The sequence below is a fragment of the Falco naumanni genome, chromosome Z, assembly GCF_017639655.2.
Source record: "Falco naumanni isolate bFalNau1 chromosome Z, bFalNau1.pat, whole genome shotgun sequence".
Lineage (NCBI taxonomy): Eukaryota > Metazoa > Chordata > Aves > Falconiformes > Falconidae > Falco > Falco naumanni.
In genome coordinates, this window is record NC_054080.1 from 45,890,282 (window position 1) to 45,913,447 (window position 23,166).

Genomic DNA, 23,166 nt, shown 5'->3' on the forward strand with positions numbered 1-23,166 from the left:
ACAATTGTTTGTAATCGCCACTGGTCTAAAGACCAGAGAAATAGTAAAGTAACAGGTAAAGTTACCAACAGGAGGAAACTTACACCTTTTAATTTACATATCATGAATAATGAAACATTAAGTTCATTAATGTTTCATTACTCTTGTTAATCCCATTGCCACCTAGTATTGTAAACTCTGTATTTTTAAAAAAGGTTTTACAAAGACCTAGAAGTCATTCCCAAAAATTATGAGGCCACTTTATCACTGTTGTTCTTCCATTAGAAGTGCTAGAGCAGGAATTACTGCTCACCTGAGGGAAACAAACAGCCTGCCTGACACATCCCACAGTGAAACCTGATTTACCACCTCTGACACCATGTGTGAGCACGTTCTAAAAACTGAAATGAGTAGCATCTTTTTTCTTTTCTTCCTTTGGGTAAGTTTATTGATATCTAAAAACTGCTAAAAGTTAGGATATATATGAAGTGACAAATCTGTACTGAAGAAAGCTAAAGGCTTTTACAAGCTAACAAATATAGCAGATGAATATTTAATGGCACAATCTCTTGTTGAAGGCTTTAAGTACATGAGAAATTATGAGTGTTTTAAGTCTTTTGAAACCTTTCATTATTTTCTAAATGCAAATATGGACTAGCACAAATACATGCATGTTACAAGCTTTTTTATTCTTTAACAATAACATGGCGGGGGGGGCGGGGGGGAAGAATGGATTAATAATTAGTGTTTCTACTTAATCACTATTGCCAGTTAGAGCAGATCAGTTTTTTTCATTGTGGACAGTAACTCATGCATTGCTATCTGTAACAATATGGTATCTTGTCAGACTAGAGTTTCTAGATTTTTTTGAAGTTTAAAAAAGAAAATAAACTAAATATTTGCTGATTTTTCTGTTTACAGAGCCAGTCATTCTATACTAATCCAAATACTTTTTATGACAAATTATTTTCTTTTCACACTGCAAGAAGTTCTACTCACACTTCTCATTTCCTGTTGGTGGAAATACTGCAGTGTAAAACCTGCCAGATGAGGGGTAGGGGCCAAGTATTTAACTGTATTTTGAGGAGCCTGGAGTCAGGACCTGAATTCTGACTGTGAATCACTGGCAGGTCAGTTTCTACAATGACAAAATATTAAGCAGCATATAATACCACCTGAGTTCATTTAAGCAAGATTTTTCATCTGGCTGAGAAACATTCTTTTCTTTGCAGGAAGACATTCTGCATGGAAAAAAGCAAAGGGCTTCTTTCTTTTGCCTCTAATACAGAGGTGATATTGGCTGTTTGCTAAATCTATGCTTCCCAGCCTGTTAAATATAGTGGCATCTGAACACAGAGTCAGAAACGCCATGATAAACAGTCTTAAATGTTAGAAATTCAGTCAGCCAGCCAGGCAAGCATAAGGGAAAGGAGCTACAAATCAGCTTTCCAAGTTTGTTGCAACTTTGCAAAAAGAGAAGGGATTGCACAGGTACAAGGGGGGAAGGAAAATAAAAAGGCAAAATTTACATGAACAAAACTGTGGGTTTTTTAGAAATTTCACTCTACCTCTTTATTAGTGGAGGCCTCTGCTGTACTGCAGACATCCTGGTGATGTTGCCTACTTGCCGACTCAGCACCCCGAGGTGAAGAGGAATCTGGAGATGGAGACTAGACATGGCAAGAAAATTAAATAATAATCTGAGCGACCAATGTAGAAATTCTTCTTTCATATTTTCCTCTAACTTGGCAGTGGAAATAAGAGATGAGAGGGGAAGAAAAAACAAACAAACAAACAAACAAAACCAACACAACAAACACTTTTAATGTTGTAACCCTTGCTTTTTATCATAATGATTACACTTCAGTTTCTCATTGGACTTTCTCAGAACCGCTGAATCTTCTAAAAACCACCTGTATTTGTCAATAATACATAAAAGTTAAGGAGTTGGAAAAATAAAAAGCTGTACTCAGCGACAAGAAACACTCAGCCAAAAGTGTGTCATAAAACTGTATTTTTGCAAGGTGAACTGAGGATTGTCTGATATTGGTATTGGGCCAACTACTTACACTTACTGTCACCATTCAACTAAGCTGCAGTTACAGGACTTCAGTTGCACAAGTACTTGCCTATTGCATGCAGGGAAATGACTGTGTGCTTACTGAAGGCTGACTTCATCCTAAACTCATTCTAGGAAAGAAAATATAAAGTCACTAATAAGTAAGCTGTGAGGGGAGACAGGTGAATTGACCATGACCAGAACACAACCAATTCAGCTAAAAATTATTTAGTCGTCGAGGAAAGTGAAGAAAAGACTGCAATTTCCCCATAAACACATATGCTCTTGGATATAATTAACCTGAAGTGCTAAACTAATCTAACCTCAGCAGAGGTAAGCTGCAGTGGTTGTCCATAAATGTTATTCCATCATCTTAAAAAACAACACTTACAAATCATACAGAGTAATACTGATGTATCCAAGGAATATTCAATACCAGTGTAATCAAGGACTATGGCTCCTCGACCTAGATACAGCGCAAACTTGGAAAGTATTTCACAGTCCATGCTATGATCTCAGTACTATACTTGTGCTCTCTAGATCAGATTTCCTCATTCTTCTCCTTTCACCATAAATAATTCAGTGGAGAAACTGTCTTTCCAATCATGTACTAGTCATTCATGATCATCAAGAATGTCATAGCAGAGGAACAAAGGGAACAGCATAGAAAAGCAGTATCATGGACTAGATCTACGTGGTAAGTCAGCAAGTATCTTGATAAAGAAAAAGAATGCTTTGGGAAAGGATATTCTAATCATAGACAATTCCTAATGAAGGCTGGCAACACCAAAAAGCTGTAGCAAGGTATCTGAAGTCCAGAGCAGGGAGGAGTGGTACAGGGGTATGACAGAACACAGAGTGTGAAATTAATGAAGGCGACCAAAATGAAAGAAGTACAAACTTCAACCCAGCAGGTATTTTTAAAGGCAGATCTTAAGGAGATACCTGCAAAACATGTCAGTGCATATGCCAAAATGTGAATCCTCAAAGAAAGGTTTAGCATTTAGCTATGCAAGCTGGGCGTTTCGCCCAGCAGCCCTGGCATTCTGCACTCTCCTTTGACATAAGGAGTTTGGTCCTAGCTTTGCCAGCTCAGCAGTTCATCACTGATGGCAGAAAAATCTAATACTATTCTTCTGGTTTCATAAACAATCACATGGCATGGCTTTTCTCTAAACCAGTGAGCCATACCAGAAAATGGCTACACTTCCAGTGCTCTCAGCTGGCAGCAGCTCCAGTCTAGGAGTTCCCTCTGCTCCAGCTGAAACATTTGAGTTCTATGAAATAGTGTGGAAACTAAATTTTACAAGCTTAGCTTCACAGATATAGAACAAAACAAGAAAATAAAATTCCTTCTCCTATTTCTCTTTACCTTCATTCCTTTAAAAGGTCTGTATTGGATAATTACTAAATATTATAATTACTTCCAAAGAGTTAAGAGGTAATTCCTTATACAGGTGTCTCCTGGGTAGAAGAGCAGCCCTTGTATCTCCCTGTTTTGAATTACAACTGCAGGGCAAAAAGGAGATGCAGCTGTGAAACGGTCCCTAGAATGCTGGCATGTGCTTGCACAGTCATTCACACAGGAGCTGTAGGAGAGATACACGCTCCCCCTGACCTGCTGTGTAATTACCAAAATTACAGCGCCACAGTGACTCAAACACACAAATGATAACTCCTAGTTACTTAGGAAGTGTCCTCATAGTACTCGCATTTCCAATAGTTACATAGTATTGTTGTGTTAGGATTAAATATAAAAGGTACACAATACTATCAACCTAATAAAGACATCAGGATATTGTAGGATTAAGCTTTAAATACTAAACAAAGAAACAAAGTAAAACATATCATATTTTAGCACCAACATTTCCACACAAAAAAAAAAGTTCTTTAAAATGCCTGAAAGCTCTGACATTCACACACTAAAGTGATAACAATAAATGATTTCACTTAAACCAGTTGGTTGCTGGCATTAAGAAATTTTGCACCATTTAAATTTATTAACAGTTACTCCAGCAGCACTGAATACCTGTACTCAGCTGTTTTCATCTATGAAGTATCTGAATTAAGCAACCATCAAAATGATCACACAGCTTTCCATGTGCTCTGTTTGAATGTCTGCTCAGATTTTTCTGGGAAAAAAAAACCCAAAACCAAAACTACCAAACCCAAGCATCAAACATCCTACAAAGTTTGCTACATGACAGGACATGACAGCTGTCCCCAAAAACATTTGTATAAAAAAGTTCAGCCTTTGAAGAAAAAACACTCAGTTCTCTTCTGCATCAAAATGCAGTTTTAGAGGTACCATATACAATGCACAAGGAAAGAATGCAGACACAGCGATAACAAGAAATATTTTGGTACATCATAGTGGATAGACAATTTGCATAGCTGCTCAAAACACTACAACTGAAGTCTGAAATAAATGCTTAGTGACTGTTTCGTTATCTGCTAATAAAACAAGTTTTACAAGCCTAAGAAAAATGCTGTCAGAGCAAACATAGTAGGTTTGTGTGAAGCATACTGTTACTACGTAGAGAGGTCCATCAGCAGAAGTGCAGCAATAAAAAAGTACTAGTTACCTCATTTCTCCTCTTGAATGTCTACTTACATTTTTTTTACGATACTCAACCTGGTACATCCAAAAATTCTCCATCTCAATTTTGGCGTTGTTTGACTCTAACTAACATGCAACCCACTCCACCTAAGAAACCTTCCTTGCTATTCTGCAGAGGGATTTAGTAACAGAACTTGTAACAGGAGAGGATTGTTTTGCATCTAACCTGTCCAGGTGAGTCTAGCTGGCTACTGAATAGCTCATGAGGACAAACACAACCTACACTGAAACACCTTCAAATGCAACCACCTGGTCTTGCTTCATAAAAGCTTTTGTTATCTGCTTTCAGCAGCAACTTATCTGAAAAGAGTAACCTAGTGGGTCACATTATCACATACAAAGCTGGGACAAAAGGGATGAAATCAATAAATACTTCACCAATGCAAGGTTCACTTAAAAAAAAAGGCCATTACTGATACGATATTAATGTCCATCTACAGACTCTTGGCAGAGGAATGGCAAGTATGGTCTTGTGCATTAGTTCAGAGGAGACAACTGGATAAAGCAAGGCTTTTAGGTTTATTTGGTTTTAGTGATAAACAGTCTTTTGAGTGGTACCCATACACATTAGGTAAAGGTCAAAGCACTATGAACTTTTGCCCAACATGCAAATATAGTCAGATGCCTAATTTCACAAACACCACGCAATACAGCACATACGGCAATAAATCTCATGTTTTAGCACAGCTATGTTGTGGCAGAGTATCTACTGTTATTTGAACAGTTCAAATTCTATTCACTAAAATCTAGACTGAGACCATCAACATATGTTCACAGCTTTCAGACAGCATAAAGTACCCATAAAGGATGGAACTGAAAGCTAAATTTCCTTACAGTGTAACTATTCATCATTATTGGCCATCTTCATTTAAATTTGTTTTATCTATAATGTTAAAAACTGAGGGTTTGAAAGAATAAAACTGACAACTATTGTACAAGTACATGCATACTGTGGCACAGTCTATGCAATTTTATTTATAACTGTGACATCAAGATGAAAACTTAAGTTCGTAATGTAGCTGTGGTGTAATTGTGGTGTAACTGTCACTGCACACAACCAGTGCACTTACCCTTCAGTTTGCTGAGTGGTCCAGCACCTGCTCCCTGCCAGTTTGTGCACAGATGATATGAGTTGACCTGAAACAAGGTAAATGACTAAACTGCTCACTTCAGAAAAACGTTATTTGGCTAATTGCTATAAGACCTCTCCGTACAGGAATTTCAGGCAGCCTCAGAGACTCCCCTGCAGGCTCCTCCTGTGCACATGCTAAGTGAGAGGCACAATTCATTGCTTCAGGGCGCAAACTACCATCCTGAGTAGGGACTATGCCTGACCCAACAGCTCCCCCATGCAGTTTCTGCTGCAAAAATGACCAGACAGAAACTATTCCTACAGATGCAGGTAAATAAGGTCATGTGTGACAGTCTTGTGTACACAGTTAACTTAGAAAGTGTTTTATATGTAGCTTAAGGTACACTATAGCCATGGATCACACATGCTAGAGTGGACATGTAGGATCACAGACCAACTGTAAGACTTGAGAACAAATGCAGTTTGGGCAGTCATAGTTTGGGGAATCTCCCCTGATCCAGCTGATGATGCCCTGCAAGCATGGACGGAGCCTCCAGCCACTTGCCATCATCTGGACAATGACTGGCAATCCCACTTGAGAGACCTGACTGTCCACACATGCTACACAACTCAAAAGCTCTGAATAAACTAGCTTTTTTTAAAACAAGCACACTGTCCATGAGTGTCTGCATACCACAAAGTTGCTAATTCTTCAGTAAAATTCACTGAAGTCACAAAAATACGAATTTTGACCTAAGCAATAACTGTGCACCTCTGCCAAAGTCTTTGAAGCAAGAGCCCCGTCTGTTACTCTTATATTACTAAGTCTGAAATACAAAATAAAAACATACCTAACAATACACAGAGATTTAGACCTGACACCAACAAGTCCAAGTGAGCAAACAATAAACATAACTGAGCCTCTTAGGGCAAGATGACCCTTTCTTTTTGCCCATTTCAGAGTCTCTTGGCCACATGAGTCAGTAGCAGTAACCATGTGGTACCACAGTCACACTTTGTTTAGCTGGTAACTTCTCTTTGAATAAAATCTTAGGCTGTATGGGCTCTGACTGCCCATTAGATCACACACAGATGCTATGGGGGTAGGGTCTGTCCAGCAGCACGTGCACTGGATAGAGGGGCTGTCAGCACAGCAGGGCTCTGGGAAGCCCTTTCAGTGCTGGCTGTTTCTCTCTCTCCTTTCTGGAAAACTGCACTTTCACTTGAACTTGTAGTTTGAATGCAGCTTCAGGTGTCAGTCTAAAATCAGTAATGGATGCTTCCTGTGTCTTCAAAAGACTTTAACTGTAAAAAACTAGATTTCAACATCACAAAAACCACTTGGAATTGCTTTCATCTTTCAATAATTAAAAACGATAATAAATCAAAAAATATTCAAGGGGTTATGTATACAGTGCTCACCGCAATTTAGAAACCCATAACTCATCTGGGAAGTGTTTGTTTTCAAGTAAGACAAATTGATAAATTTAAGCTTTCTTCTGTGTGATTGATGAATCAGCATCAAGCTTTCTGCCCTGGATATTAAAATGAGTGGGTTTTTTTCTGGTTGGTTGGGGTTTTTGTTTGTTTCGTTTTTTTAAATATGATTTTTGGTTTGTTTTTTTGGGGGGAATTTTTTTCTGTATAATTTTAACACTGTGATCTTGCATCGATGATGGAAAGTTGACCTGTATTCTGTGTGCTCTGCCAACAGTTTTAAAAGGTCTGCCCAGAAAAAGAAAACAATATCTCATCAATATAAACTCATCTTTATTTCATGTATTTTCTTTGTCTTTCTTCCCCCTTAGTTCACCTATTACTGAAACCTGCTCAATTATTTAAAACAGACTTCTCTACTGCCTTGTTAATAATACATTACTTCTGCTGTGGAAAAAGTGAAGCAAATTCATGTCCATGAAAACACTTCACTTCTGGAGTTATCAGAATTGAGAAAATCTTGCAACTGAGAACTCAAAGGTTGAAATAAAACTTACGTAACCAGAAAGAACAGAGAAGCAAAACAATGCAGCTCAGCTCTGTTCTGCCTGAGAGGGTTGTCTTCAGCTCTGAATTTCTCCTTCACAAATCTAAACCACCCATGCATATGGTTTTTACTTTATATATTGAGTTTATTCTAACCACACCATCTCAAGTGTCTGCAGAGGAACTGAGACTGTAAACACTGATGAGGGGGGTTTGCAAAACCAAAGTCTGGGCACGCAGCAACACACCGTGCCTTGCAGGCCCCCAAAACATGGCTTCAGATCTATAACCCCATGGATAACTGAACGGACCTCAGAAAAAGATCATGGTGCTTAGTTCTGAAATGGAGAATTTCTCCTTCCAATTTTTCTCCTGATTATGGCAGAAGTGAAGCAGGCAGCCAGCTTCTCTCTTCTGGAAACAAAAGGACAGAATTGTTCTTTAAAGCTCAACCAAAAAAAAACCAACCTACTTTAGCTTTTGTGACTTTCAGGACTCTTCTCAACAGGTCTCTGTACTTCCACAACTAAGCAAGCCACTACTCTCAAAGTTTTATGACATTTTAAAAATGTTTTTTTAGACCTTCCATACAGCTAACACACCAGAATATTTCAGAAATTTATGTCAATTGTTCTTCTCTTGTATGTGTGGCAAACCTCATAAAATCTTACTGCATTTATTCAAAGGACACTGGGAGAATTTTTCAGCTTTTACCAAAAACATAAATACAACACCTTCTCCACAAACTAAATGTCCAGACCTTCTCTTATTCACGTGAAAGCATGCATCACTAAATCAGGGTGCACAAGGCACATGACAGCAAATACTCTCCATTGTTAAATATTAAGCAGGTACTTTGGTACACTATTTATTTATTCACAGAACTCTGCCACCCGCCTCCTACATCACAAGACTACTAGAGTTTGTTAGAGTAAAATTGTTCATGGGCTATGACCAATTTTTTTTTTCATATACCTATCAAATATTTCTTTTGAGAAGAAATACATAGGAATGACTGAAATTCCTTGTAGATAAAGTGTGAATAAACCTGAAAACAAACAGATACAGTGACCTGTAGCTTTCTTACCATCACAGTCGTTGCATGTCTTTTCTAACAGTCCCAAACCATACCCAGCTGCAGGCCAGCTGAACACTTTTGGATTGTTAGCTTCACAAAATAGTCTCTGGACACTTCCAACTGGTACTCTATCGAACGTTCTGCTGTGAATGTATCATCCAAATGCCCAGCACTGAGAAGCAACAGCTGCTTTTTTGTGAAAATAGGCGAAAGAGGTTGTTGTATTAATGTGTGAACTGCAAATCATTCTTCTGATTCCCTGGCTTCATTGTTCTCTTGTGGAGAACTCCTAGCTAAATAAAAAGTGACTGCTATTTGTATCTAAAAATGTCTTACCACTTTCAGTATTATATGGTTAACAACACAAAATGATTACAAATATTTTCAAGTTAAGTCCTATCTCTAAAAGCAAAATTGTTTTGTTAAAAAACAATGTGGGGACCATTTTCAACGTAGACCTGCAGAATAACTGAAGGTAATAAAAGCACCCAATTTGCATCACTTATCTGTAGCCTCTTGATACTTTTGGGGGAAGAAAAGGGTGTCTGCCTTATGTAATTCTTTCTTATTTCAAGTCCAATGTTACACATCAGACTTAATAACATCTCTGGCATTTACAACTGAGAAGCTCCTGTCTGAGATCCTGTTCCTTTCTCAAGGGATACAGAAGAAAAATCTACATTTAGATGAATGAACTTCAACTATACATTTATTACAATTTATCACTCATGGTCATTCGGTCAACACAACCTAATTTAGCCCAGTTTACTGCTAAGCGGTTCTACAAATGCTTTGTTAAAGAAAGCAGACTGCTTAGACTGTTCATGAGTTGGTATCTGAATTAAAGAATCCAGTAAAGCAAATACATACCTCACCTTTAGTGAAAAACAGAATTCCTACCCAGTCCCAAGTCCCTTCTTCTACAGCATGTATTCCCCTCAATCTGCTAAAGATCTTCTAAACTATACACTTGACTTCCTTCCTTCCACGAACACAGACTGTCTGCCCATCTGCAACCATTGTTTATCTTTGCAGTGAGCTATATTAACTGTCATTATACATCACTGTTTTGATTACAGCCAGGGCTGAAAATCTCAGTCAGGTTCTTATCTGACAGGCTATGAGAAATATGGAATGAGAAATCAACTTTTGGTGCAAAACAGAAACCTCTGTGTATTTCAATACTTAATGTAGATACCAACCAACAGAAACACCTGTTCTTTTTACTATATGAACATACCAGGCTGAATCCTACCAGCATACCTTAGGCAATTGAATTCAGGAAGGTGCAGCAAGAGTTTGGAGAGCAGCTGAAGCACCTTCAGGAAGGACTCAGTACTCTCAGGATCCCCAACCTAATGTCACTGAGACCATTTACAATCAGACAATCAGGAAGCAACAGGAAGTTCTTCGATCTTCCCAGACAAAGACAGCACTTACAAACACAGACAACATGGTAAACAAAATGTACAGCAAAATCTACCTGAAAAATGGGAGAGAAATAATTACAGCTTTTGGAAATTTGTAAAGAAGTTAAGTTAAAAATAATTGTTCTCCCATATAGAACAATCTGGAAGATTGCTTTAGCCCTTTATGTGACTGCTAATCAACTCTGTAACAGAAATAATTAAATAAGAAAAAAAATCAATTAAACTATGAAGTAAAAAATCCCAACCCAAACACACTCATCACTGTGTGTTTCCAACAGTTTTCCAGGAAAAATAAAATCTGGAAGCTGCATGTATCAGTCAGCTTGCATGGTTTTTGAGAAACTCAAATACCATGTTCCAAAAATCTCTTCCTGTCTGTAGAATACCAGCCTTCATTGCCTTGAAGGCAAAGAAATCAGAAGCCTGTCATAGATCCACATGGCATATGATCTTTTTTCACCATCTGAATTCCCTTTGCAGAGGCTGAGGTGTTTTGGATAGTTCTGATGAATTTATAGAATGTAACAATAATTCAGTTTCAAACACCAAACAACAGATAAAATGTTCTATTTTCAGTGTTCTTCCAAAAAACTAAAGGTCACAAAAAAAAATTCCACAGCAGTTTAGAGGATGGAGCAGATGTTTCCAGTGCCCTTATCCTTCAAGTAATAGCATGGGTCCATATGATATACTATTTTTGGCCAGCAAATTTAGCTTACCAGCTCTTTTCATATCAGGCAAAAACGTAATGTAGTTAACAGTTGTTTATGAGTTTATTTTATTAGAAATGCAGAAAACCCATAAAACTTCAAGTAAAGACTATCATACAGGCAGCTGCAACCACAAACTGAGACCTGATTCTGATCCAAATTCAACTTCATGCCAAAAGTACAGAATTTCAGAAATGTTGATGCTGTAAATCTGAGCAATGGCCTTTGACACTTAGGTTGCTGTACAGTAAATATGCTTTACAGTGAAAATGTAATATACTGAGGTTTGTAACACATTTCTATAGCCTGCTAGTAGACAAAAACCTGCAACTTTTCTGGAATATGACTCTGAGCCATGGTAACATCATGAAGAATATTAACAGATTTCTAGTGGAATTGTTAGTATTGTTATGTGACAGAAAACGAAACTTAGAAACCTGCAATTAACAGAAACACACAAGGACAGGTAATAGAGGACAAAGTGTTTGGTAGCTAGACTAAAATATCCAGTGGCAGTAAAAAATGTAACAGTATTTGTTTCAGAAAAAACAAGTAAAGAGCTTCATGTGACAAATTCTTGTACAGTATGGCTGGGGGTCAGCAGTGATGCATAAAGAAAAATTTGGCCCACTGGTAATGCACATGCTCTTTAAAGTACAAACTCAAAAAAGCAGTACATACTCTACTGAAGGATAAGTCACAGAACAAGAACAAAATGCATCTTCCTTCACTGCCATGTTTGCCACATTTAAAGGAAGGAGACATACATAACCTGAGAGCTGAAAGCTTTGTATACTCACATCTCCATCTAGTGGCCTCTGGTCGTCAGAGTCCCTGGTTGGACTGACGTCCTGCCTCATCACCCAGATAGGCTCCTTAGGTTCATCAGGGGTATAAGGAGAACGGATGGTCCTTGTCTTCACCTCCTCAATAGCCTCTTTAATATCCTTGATGGCCAGTGAAATTGCATCTTTCTTTTCCTTGCTGTACCTCTGTACAGATTCTCCCGAGCTGGGTGCAACTCGAGACACAGCTGGGACCTGGCCGTTACTTTCATGCCCACCACCAGCAACAGCATGACCATGCTCCAAACTCTGCTCCGCCTCTGGCATGTCTTCAGCTGCCTTGTCTAAGCTCTGAGAGCTCATGCTCTGCTTCACCTCTGCTACAATCTGATCAATGTCCTCCTCTTGTTCGTAACTATCCATTCTCGGGTAGGGTGCAAACTCTGCCTCCTTCTCAGGGCTGTCAGACTCGCCATCAGACCGTTCATCATAATGGTGAAGGCGAGCACCAAGTGCCTCCTTGCGGTAGTTGTCGGCTTCCTCCCTCTCCCGCTCATACTGTTGGATCCCGTCCCTGACATCGAGGTCTGGTGTATCTCCTATCTCCTCATACACATGCTCCTGCAGTCCATAGTCGGCGTAAGGCTCAGCATACTGTTCATCTTCTCCTCGGTGGAAGAGCCGATGCGTATAGACGTAACCTGAGTAGGCTGCATTCATGGCTTCCTCGTGTTCAATGGAATGGAAATGTAAGTGATTGGGCAATGTTCGATTATGAATGGCCTCGCCATGCTCAGCCTCGGCATTCTCCGTGTACTCCTCAGACTCAGGCCTGTACTGCACTGCATACATGCTCTCATCTTCATTTTCCTGAACTCTCTCTGTGTCATAACTGTCCTCCACTGTGGCTATCACATCCCCTTCTGCAGTATCTGTGTGATTGTGGAAACCACTCTCAGTGCTGGCTGACCGAGCTAACATCCCTTCCTCCTCCTGCCCGGACAGGCCCCTTTGGCTGCTGTTTGTATGCCTTGGGTAGTGAGTTGCATACCGCTGCTCCTCTTCCACCTCTGAGTGCTCCAGGTCGGCCTCCACTGACTCGTTCACTGCTCCGCTTGCTGGCTTTTCATGTACTTCCCCCTCAGGTGGTCCAACCAAATGGTTCATGGCAAGTTCTGGTGGGTAGGTCCCTTACTGTATTGACATTTTGTCTATCACAGCTGGAAAGAAATAAAAAAAAAAAACCTCTGACATTACTCTTAAAAAAAAGTAGAGTCAATAAACAGAAGCAACAAAAGGCACCCTACCCTTCCCTCCCCAGCAGATGAACATTTGACTTCATCAGCTCTGAAGTCAGATGACAGCCAGCAAAACAGTATGACCTCCCATGCAAATGATCTCCAACAGCAGCAACCAACAAAAATCCCCTTGGGGACTGAACTTCTTATTTCTACAGACATTCTTTGTGGAAGGATCATTTCCAAGCAATTCCTTGGAGATGCTTCTATGGAGTGCTGTGGCAATTCAATGAAGTTGGCAAGCAAATGTTAGAAAAGCTAACTTTTGCCAGGGGCTCAACCACGGTAGAGCTATGACAAGAATATTCCACCTTTGCTCTGCTGCTCTCCCTACAGCTCACTAACCCAATGTGAAGGATGGATTCTGTAATGTAGAACCACAGATTTAGTAACATCACAGGAGTCTGCAGTTGCTCAGGTACATGACAGCTATGCATACTACACTTCTTCAGTATGGTATCTTCAGCTAAGCTACTCACCCTATGCACTTTTGAAAAAATAATCAGAAATAAAAACGCACTCTCAGGGTATCTGAAACATCTTATCCCTAGAGAAGCCCATGACACCTAGATACAACATTGTTACCTTTGTAGAATGTCTCTGTAATCACTTCAAGATGGCTTCTGCACCAAGTATCTTTCCTAAACCATGGAGAAGTCATAACCATGACCACATTGAGACTAATGAGTGATCTTACCCTTGACGACTTTGAGCAAAAATCTCAAAAGATGACAGAATTACTGAAGAGGTCTGTCAATAATAGTAAATATATAAGCCACAGAAACAGGAAAACGCCATAAGAATACAGATTAGCTTCTGCAAGTTTCATGGAGCAAACAGGCCTATCTACCTCAGAAGGCTTCATTTTTAGGTAAGGGCTTCAGCTGTTTTGAACCTTGCCCTATGTTTTTAAAATGTGTCATAAAAAGGACATTTTATGTCTTTTTAGGTCCCTAGGTCAAACCACATATCCTTAATTAAAATGCAGCTCTAGACCATGACTTACAAGTCCTAAAAGAAAAGGTACCTGTTGGAAAACTTCTAACTTGGAGGATCTATAAAAGCATGCGCCAACTACCGATTAAAAAAAATTAACATGAATATAAAATAGTACTTAAATCTACTGAACTGAGGCAAGGAGTCTCAGGTGACACTTTGCTGACTAAATGAGCTCTGTGCAACAAAAGCAGTGAGAATAACTTCCTGTGATGAGAAAGCAACAGTAATTTCAGTTGCCCTCTATTAGTTAAGTTGACAGGTACGCAAGCCTCAGTGGGAGTTACTTGTGCTATATTACCATGGCAAATCTAGTGGGAGCAGCTTCCAGCTCAGCAAACACTCCTTGTCTTTGTCACACCTAATGTTTTAGCCTTTAAAACTTAATAGTCCTTTTAAAATAAAGGAAACAAAATATGTCTTGGCCCTTGTTCCAGACAGATCTTTACATTTTCAGAAACAGCATATACATATTTTTTGCAAATCTAGCATGCTGCGTTTAATCTTAATACATGCATTTCTCACCCTCATCACAAGGCAGAAAAATGTATAGTATATTATATAGTATATAAAAAATGCAGTTCTAAAATAATAACCCTATTCAAAATGCAGTTCTAAAGTAATAGCCCTTTGAAAAGTCCATACCAAGCAGGACTGCCTGCTTCCACTGAAGTCAGTTATAAAACTTCCATTGCTTTGGACACAGACAGCACTAGGCTAAAATAAAGGACTGTTTAAAAATTCTACCTTAAATGGGTTGCACTCAAGCAGCCCCTGACTTACACCTAAGTGTCATTGGTCAGCCACAGGAAAAGGGCAGTACTAATTGAAAGAAATGAAGTTACACATAAACACAGGATGATGACCAACTTTCTGAAATCTTTATCACATGTTATCCTGCCACATTTTTAACATTTTTCAGTTAGAAAGGAAGGCAAAATTCAACTACATGAAGACTACCCATACCTCAAGTCAAACAAGGTATCAAATGCCACAATATTTATAACAATGAAAGTTCTGATAATATCTGAAAATACATGATTCTGGTTTAGAAGTCTACATACGCAACATAATGCATACTACAGACAGCAGCATTACTAACATGTCTAGCTGTGAGAAACAAACTGCAGAAATTGCAAATAGAAAATACTGCTGAAAACTACCTGAGAGCCCAAATATTCTCCTTTTGTAAACTGGAAGTCTCCAAATTTCCACTTGTGAAATTGCTCTCATTTGAGTAACGATCTCAGGTTAATAACAAATATTGATATCCTGAAATTTTCAAGGTTGTGTCTTTTGAGGGGATGAGGATGAAACTGTTAAGCTTTACTTAAAGCTTTTTACTGGAAAAGATCCTCTTGTGTTGCCCTTCCTCCAGTAATTTCAATTAAATGTTACTCTTTAATTCTAGAAGTAATAAAACATTGTTTTCAGATGTATTTTGAAACTTTCAAAAAAGAAATTTTAATTGTTAGAACAGAAAATAAGTTTACTTCAAAAACTGTAGATCTGAATAAATGCCCTTAGGTCACCTAGGCCCCAATAACCTTCAATGAAAAGTAAGCTTCTAAGTCACGTACATTTATTTAACTGTTTAACAATCAGTCTTTAGGACAATAATTTAAAGAACCACCTATTAAGGTTGGGGGTTAGAAGCACTAAATCCATTTTCATACATGGTAGGTGGAAAACTGCTAAAAACCAAATTTTTTCATTCTTAGTAGCATTTCCCTAAAGCAAATATAAGGTCTACCTGATTTTTCTCACCAGGCCTTCAAAAAAGCATTTTATTTCCAGCAAGCAAACAAAAATCAATAACTATATAAAATGACATAGATGGAAGAGAATATAAGTAAAAGAGGTCATCTGACCTTGGAAATAAAGACACAACACCCATCTGAAAGATATTATCCTCTCACATTAATTACCCTGCACAACAGCTATGCTCCAGTAATCAAACATACACAAGAAAGTGCTCTGTAAGCACTCTTAGCTTTGCACTCAGGACTTGATGGATAAATCTCTCCAAAATAGAGAAATCAAAGGCTGATTACTACTGCAACTAGCTCTTTGCTGAAGGTTAAACTACCTTCCTGCCTGTAAAGAAGAAAAAAATCTCCACATATTTCTCAAGCAACATAAAGAAAACCTGGAAGTTTAAGGATTTTTCTCTGCTACTTTATATTACAAAAAAGAAGTGTTTAAAACACCACCAAAGGGCATACGATCATCTTGGAGCAAGACCACAACATCCATTCCCAGTGCTACTCAGGAAAAGTCATGCAATAAGAAAAGGTGAAAATGTGAGTGTTCAGATTCTAACTTAGTTTGTTATTTGCTTCTCAAGTCCAGATGTATAATTGTTTGCTTTATTTTTTATATGTTTTTAAATATGTTTTATATGCTTGTTTATGATTGTTTCTTGTGCATGCAGGCAGAAATGAAGCTTTTTTTTCTTAAATTATTCCAAATACACCTTTTAGAGTTGACTTTGTAAGACCACTATGCATCCTATTTCCACAGTCCAGTCCCCACTTTTTGGAATAAAAGATCGCAGGTGCAGTAGGTCTTGTACTATTATTACTGTCTCAAAACAAAGCTGTTGCCAGGTGGAAGCAAGAGAACCCCTAGACATACACGTAGCCAGTGGCTTTTGTCACACAGAGGATAACAGGGTAACAGTTAGGAGGGGACCACAGGAGGTCTCCAGCCCAAGCCCTGCCCAAAGCACAGCCTGCCCTGAGCTCAGGCCAGGCTGACCAGGGCCTTACCCACCTGGGGCCTGATAACCTCCAAGGCTGGGGATGGCACAGCCTGTCTGGGCCCCCGCTCCACTTCTGGGCTGTCCTTGCTGGGAGAACTTTTCTTCCTTTCAGCCGGTTTGAATTTCCCTATTTCAGAATTTGCCTGTCTCTGACCCACCCTCCTGCCCCACACTACCACGAAGAGCCCAGCTGCATCTCCTCCATCCCCTGGCCTCTTTGGGTGCCCCCAAAACTGTCCCTCCTCCCAGCTGGGCCAGCCCTGGTCCCACAGCCCCCCCTTGCAGACAAGGGCTCCAACCCCACCATCTCTGTGGCCTCCCCACACCTCTCACCAGTTTGTCAGTGTCGTTCCCGTACTGGGGACCCAAAGTGGAGGCAGTGCCCAGGTGAGGTCTGAAAGGTGCTGAGCAGAGGGGACAGTCCCTGTCCTCCCTTGGCTTTTAAGGCCATGTCCTGCTCACACTGCCCCAGGCACTGTTGTCCCTTTTTTTGCTGCTCAGGCCATGACCCAGAGCTGCCCCTTGGCCCCACCAACCCCAGACTGTATTGCTGTGAGGGGTATTACACGTATATATCTTTTAAATAGTCTTTTCATTTGTAAGAAGCATAACTGTTTCCTCTTATTTTGCAGAACTTTTGCAAGAGAAGAAGTTATTACGCCAGTTGAGCATGTAAGCAAAAATAGTTTTGTCTTCCCTAAAACCTTTGGATGTATTTACACGTATTTCACAAAAAATAGTTATTCTTTGAACACATTTAACCATAACTCTAACTCACACGAGAAGCAAAGAGACCTCTGAATTTGAGAAGGCACATTCTCTGTGGAATTTCACAAAGCACCTGTGTTTTTCCAGACTCCAGCAATACACCGCTGTATCACTTGTAGAGATACAGTTATTGACAAAACATACAAACACAAGCTAACTTTCAAAAAACCAACATAGTCAATGTTAGCAAATCTATGTTTTTGAGACACACCTTCAAAATATTTTCTTTTTTTTTATAAAGAGCCCCTATGGTATAAAATGGCTGAGAATTTAACAACATATGTGATGCCCTCCCAGAGAGAATTCCCCACCTCTCCTGTGTTAGATGATTCTCTTTTCCGAACCGTAAACCCAATCGCTTCTGCTGCCATGTGCTAAGTAAGCTCATCCAAAAGAGCTTTAAACAAAAAAAAAAAAAAAAAGAAGCTGTGAAAGTATGCTTCTTGCCAGTCAGCAAAAGCAGCACTTGGAAAGTGACATTAATACCACATGCACACACACTCATTCATGCATTCGTTCACACTGATGAGGCTGAACAACTTAACACTCAAAATGTTGTAAGTGTAAAGCCAAAAAGCTGCATGCACAGTGTTACTCCGCACACAAAAATTTTATACGAATGTTTGTGGAATCCTTGTATCACTGTAATATTTTAAACAAGTTAAACACATTAGTTTCAACACTATAATTTGCCTTTAATATTTTCTGAAAAGTCTTTTACTTCAGTTTTCTTCATAATAATCCTGCAAGCTTCCATTTCTGAGTCCTAGGGCTGCTTCTGAACTCGGCAGGAGCAAAGTTCAAAACACACTCTACTTGCTGTTCAATAAAAGGCCTTTTATTTTCTACTAAGGTATGTAAATTTCAAAAGGGGGTAGCTTCCACCAGCGTCAGTCTTTTTTGACCACAACTAGCCTAAAAGAGTACACAGATTCCTAATAAAAAGTAAGAAAATACTGCTGTTAAAATAAAAGAGAGCTGTACATTGGCCCATGCTTACAATGTCACCTTGGCCATGGCACCTAAAAGTCCTGTGCCTAACAAGAGAATTGCAACTAGCCAAAGATCAAGCACCCTGGCACAAGGCTCAGTGGCTTACTATTCAGGTGTCCCACAACTGAAAGCACACAAGAAATCCAATTTTGGGCATAACAGAGGAAAAAAACGCAAACCCATGAATTTATGACCAAAGAACCACCGCACTACTAGAACAGGACCATCACAGGATTTAAGCCTGCAGCAGAAAAATAAACAAAACCTACAAGTTCTTGGGAATTCTTTTATACATCTATTTTTATCTGTTATACATTAATAATTACATCTATTGTTTAGATGAGTAGTTATAAGCTTCCCCATAAACAACACAAACATTATGTTATTAACACCAGAGATGTAGATGGAACAATAACGAAAGGAGTACACAAGCCACGATGGAATGGAAGTGAATTGGATTGAGCTGCATTGCGCACCAGAGTAACTCAAAAGCAGATCAAGCAGGCAAGAGATTTCAGTTTCCCACTGTTTCTAAAAATATTTTGGCTCTCACCAGGGTATAAAATTCTGTGGTGGAAAGGGTAAAGATGTGTCAGCAGCAGACATCCTAAACCACATAATCTCAGACTAACTCTGTGATTACAGGGGACTAATCTGAATTTCTGCTTACATCAGCTCTTAAATAGCTCTTCAAATTAAATTGACATCATAACTCAAGAAACCTGATCAGGTCACACAACGCCCCTCTGGAGTCTGGAAATGTCATCACTCCCCAGACAACAGAGTACTAAGACTATGCCGTATTTTGCTCAACTTCATTGTTAACCCTCCATTTTTTAATTCTGTGTACCTATTTTTGAACTTTTTGTTCTGATAACACAACTTCACCCTTGCTGCAAGTCTTCAAAAAGCATGCTCCTATTTCACCTACTGCAGCACACAATCTGGTGAAACTACAGAAGACCAGTTGAAAAAACTGACCATTTATCTGAAAAATGTCTTTACAAGTTTATGTAAGCTTTGAAAAGTACTTTAGATGAATTATGATAGTTACAACAACTGCTTATTGAAAACAGAAATTACTTACTGCCTATACGAATCACCTGTACCTGTTTTTAATACGGAATTAAAACAAATAAGAAGCATCATTTTCCAAGTCTTCAATCAATAAGAAAATTTTTTTTAGAAAAGTAATAATTAGCTTTAGGCATCCAATTATTAAACTGAATATCTATGAAGAAAGAAAAAAACAGTTTCCTGTTCCATTGAACCCGAGCACACTGAACAGCTGATGACGAGTATGCAGTCAATGACAAAGCCAATATAATAGGCACAGGATGAAAAAAACCCAAACCACCAGCTCCTTCATCTCCTACCCACGGGTCTTCTTCCTCCAAGCCCATGCCTGCCCCCAAGAAAAGAAAGGGGAGCTGAGAGAAACCTGCACATGATAGAAAAGAACCCCAAAGTTTTGTTCATAGTAAACAGATCTAGAATTACCACAATTAATGATCTCTCAAAACTCACTTTTTCTCTCCTTCCAATTCCCACCTTATTCAAAATTAAAATTTAAACTTGTGCAAGAAACACCATTCAGTAATCTTAAATGCAGACAGGCCAGATCTCGTAATCTTCTAGAGAGAAAGAGTACTCTGATCAGAAAAGCAACAGACCTTCCCACCACCTTTTAACACTGAAGTCCTGCCTACACAAGAAACAGAGGCAATGGACTCTGAGAGTATGTGAAGTCATCCATCTGCTGACCGAGGAAGGTTAGCTGGTATTATGGCCCAAACAGACGAGATGAACCAAAAGCAGTAGAGACAAATCTTGACAAGGATCCACAACCAACCTCTGTTGTAAAGTACAATTAGACACACCAGATCAAAGACACTTCAAAAAACCAATTAATCACAAGTCCAGATTGTAATTGGTTAAGGGAATAAATCTGACTGCTCTCCCCAACCAGAATGATTAAGCATCATAAGTCCTGTAACATCTAAGCTAAAGGAAATTGGGGGTTCTCTTTCTGCTGTGATTCTTTGACAGGTTACTGATGGTTTTATTCCTGGGTGTATTATGGATTGCACCTTTAATTAGCAGCTGAATAATCTAAAATTTTGACCACTGGAATTGTTACTCTGGTATTTACATCATGGTTACTAATAAAACCCATTTCCAAAGAAGAAAGAGAAACTGAAATAGTATATAAGCAATGTCAAAGTACAACATTTAAGATCAATATTACAATGCAACACTAGCTTCAATCTCTGCTATAACTACAATTACTAAAAATGAATTTTACTAAATCAGAACATATGGTTGTTTGTCATTTACTATTTTTTCCTCCTCTGTGTAAAAGGGCAGAACTGTCTCAGAGTGCACAGTGGAAAACGCTGACTCTCCAGTGATGAATTCTGAATGCAAATGATGTTATCTTTAAACTGGTGACATTTTTATAGTGATGAAAACTATATATTTCCCTCTATTTAAACAAAGAGGGATTTGACCAATGCTACAAAAAAAACCCAAATCGACCCAGCAAGCCCAATACCCTCTCTATCTCCTTTGAGACGCCATTAATAGCATAATATAGAATAGATGCAGACAGAGCTAAAAAATATGATCCAGGAAGCTGCAGGGCATGGCTGTCTTTAGGGTGAGTAAGGATGCCTCAAGCTTCACTCACATAGAGAGTAAAAACTAGTATGTCCAAAAAGCCCTTGGATATTACTCCTCTGCCTGCACATACAGACTTCATCCAACCTTTCTGGATGAATCTTACTCAGTTCTATTCTTGGTCAGTGTTGCACAGTCTGAAGCAACATATCTTAGGTATAAGCAAGACAGGAGATGGATCAGTCAAGAATCAAGATTGAGTACACTCTTCATCTGTTGAAATTTTTGTCACTTAGTCCTCCTGATTTAGTAACCTGAAGTGATACTGTGAGGGGGAAATAAAGTTTATCAATTTTGTTATAAAAAGCAAAGTTTTCAAAAAAAACCTCTAGATTTTTTTAATTCTTTAATGCAATCAAGCCACAGGTTATGACAGACACACATACATTTGTATGGTATTGAGACCACTTCAAGAAAAGAAGGGTCTTGTAGAATGTGAGAGAAGGCTCTTCAGCAAATATGTAGCTTTCAGTAAAACCAAGCTGAACAACAGACAGTGAAGTCCAGCTAGTTTGCCTGATTAGTTTCATTCAGCTGACAGAAGCAAATTGCACAATACTGTTTGCAGAAGAGAGTTTCAAAGAAAAAAAGGCTGAAGTAGCAGAATAGTACACATGTGGAGAGAAAAGGAAAAAGCCTCTAGGACATATAAGCAATAACTTCTTTACTTCTTAAATGCATCTCTAATAAATCTAACAGTTAGCAAGACAACTGAGCAACATATCTTGATTTAAAAATCTGTTTCCTTTCATCCCAAACTCAAACCCAAAAGTACAGGATCAACCAGCACCCACGCGCATTTGACTGGCCTTACCATACCTGCCTCCGCCAGTTCTGTTCCAGGGTCCCAAACAGCAAAATTTTTCTAGCCTGAAAACCTAACAATTTCTGCACCCTCAGTGACTTAGGAAGCAAGATACACCCTGTGAGGCTCCCCAAAGCTGATGAGAGAGAGTTAGTTATTCACACAGAGAGGATATCAGCATCACTCTTTCCTCTGCACTGAGGAAGATCTTGACTGAAATGTACTTTTCAGAACCAGCACATTTCTGTTAGCGGAACTAGCTGTTCCAAGGCCACTACACATGAAATTCTGTTAAAACTGCCCTTTTCACTTGCTGTTTTTCTCTGCTGTAATTCCACTACTTGGATGTGTTTATAATATAAAAAGATTTGAAATGGTTAAGTAAGCATATTAAAAATATTTTACATGAAATATACTCTTCTACTAAATTCTAAGTACTGCTATACAAAAAAAGACAAAGTAACCTACTTTTACAGAAATGTGAGCCAGCTGAAGGGTTTTTTTAAGTCAGTTCTGTTTGGAAGAAAGACAAAAGCACTGCAGGGGTGGAAGGAATGAACAATTTTTAAAAAGACAACTGCCACCCTGCATGTGTTTACAAAATCTTTTATTTATGTTCTGTTTTGCTTATGAATGCATCTTCAAATGCCATTACACTATATCCTTTTTTCCCATTGTCTGTATGTGTTCCTTGACTTGGACGGATTTGTGCAGAGCAGAGCCTCTAGCTGTAAATATTGCATAGGGAGGGAAAAGTGTGTTTGGGTGACTTGCCTCAGTTTTCTTTGTTTTTCTTCTGAATTCTCTCCTGTGTAATTGTGTTCTGGTAAGTTTTCTTTGTGGGTAGAGACTGGCAAGTGTATGGAAAGCTTTGTGGTTTTGATAAAGTGCATCTAGTTTTGATTTTCATGATCTGGTGGTAGTGTGATGTGGTTAACCAAATTAGAATCAACAGATTTTTTTTTTTTTTTTCACCTGATAGGACCCCCATGGCTGTAGCTAGGCATCACTCCCATCTCCCTTGCTCAGACTGTAAACTTTGAGCAAGCTGCTGTTTGAGAGACACATCTGAAGACCCTGAGCTGTGTACAGTGTGATTACTAATACTCTTCAAGTTCTATTCCAAGCTGCGCATGTGGAGAAATGC

General features: G+C 38.9%; 1 protein-coding gene across 2 annotated transcripts in view; it reads right to left on the bottom strand.

The window, feature by feature from the left end:
- Nucleotides 1-23,166, bottom strand: part of APBA1 (amyloid beta precursor protein binding family A member 1) — a 91,001-nt gene that overhangs the window by 25,796 nt on the left and 42,039 nt on the right. For both annotated transcript variants that reach the window (XM_040579790.1, XM_040579789.1), the window contains exons 2-3: nucleotides 11,732-12,936; nucleotides 1,548-1,649 (exon numbers count right to left, since the gene is read on the bottom strand). In XM_040579790.1, the coding sequence (XP_040435724.1) occupies nucleotides 1,548-1,649; nucleotides 11,732-12,883 (1,254 nt within the window). In that variant the 5' untranslated portion in view covers nucleotides 12,884-12,936. The remainder of the gene's footprint in view (nucleotides 1-1,547; nucleotides 1,650-11,731; nucleotides 12,937-23,166) is intronic.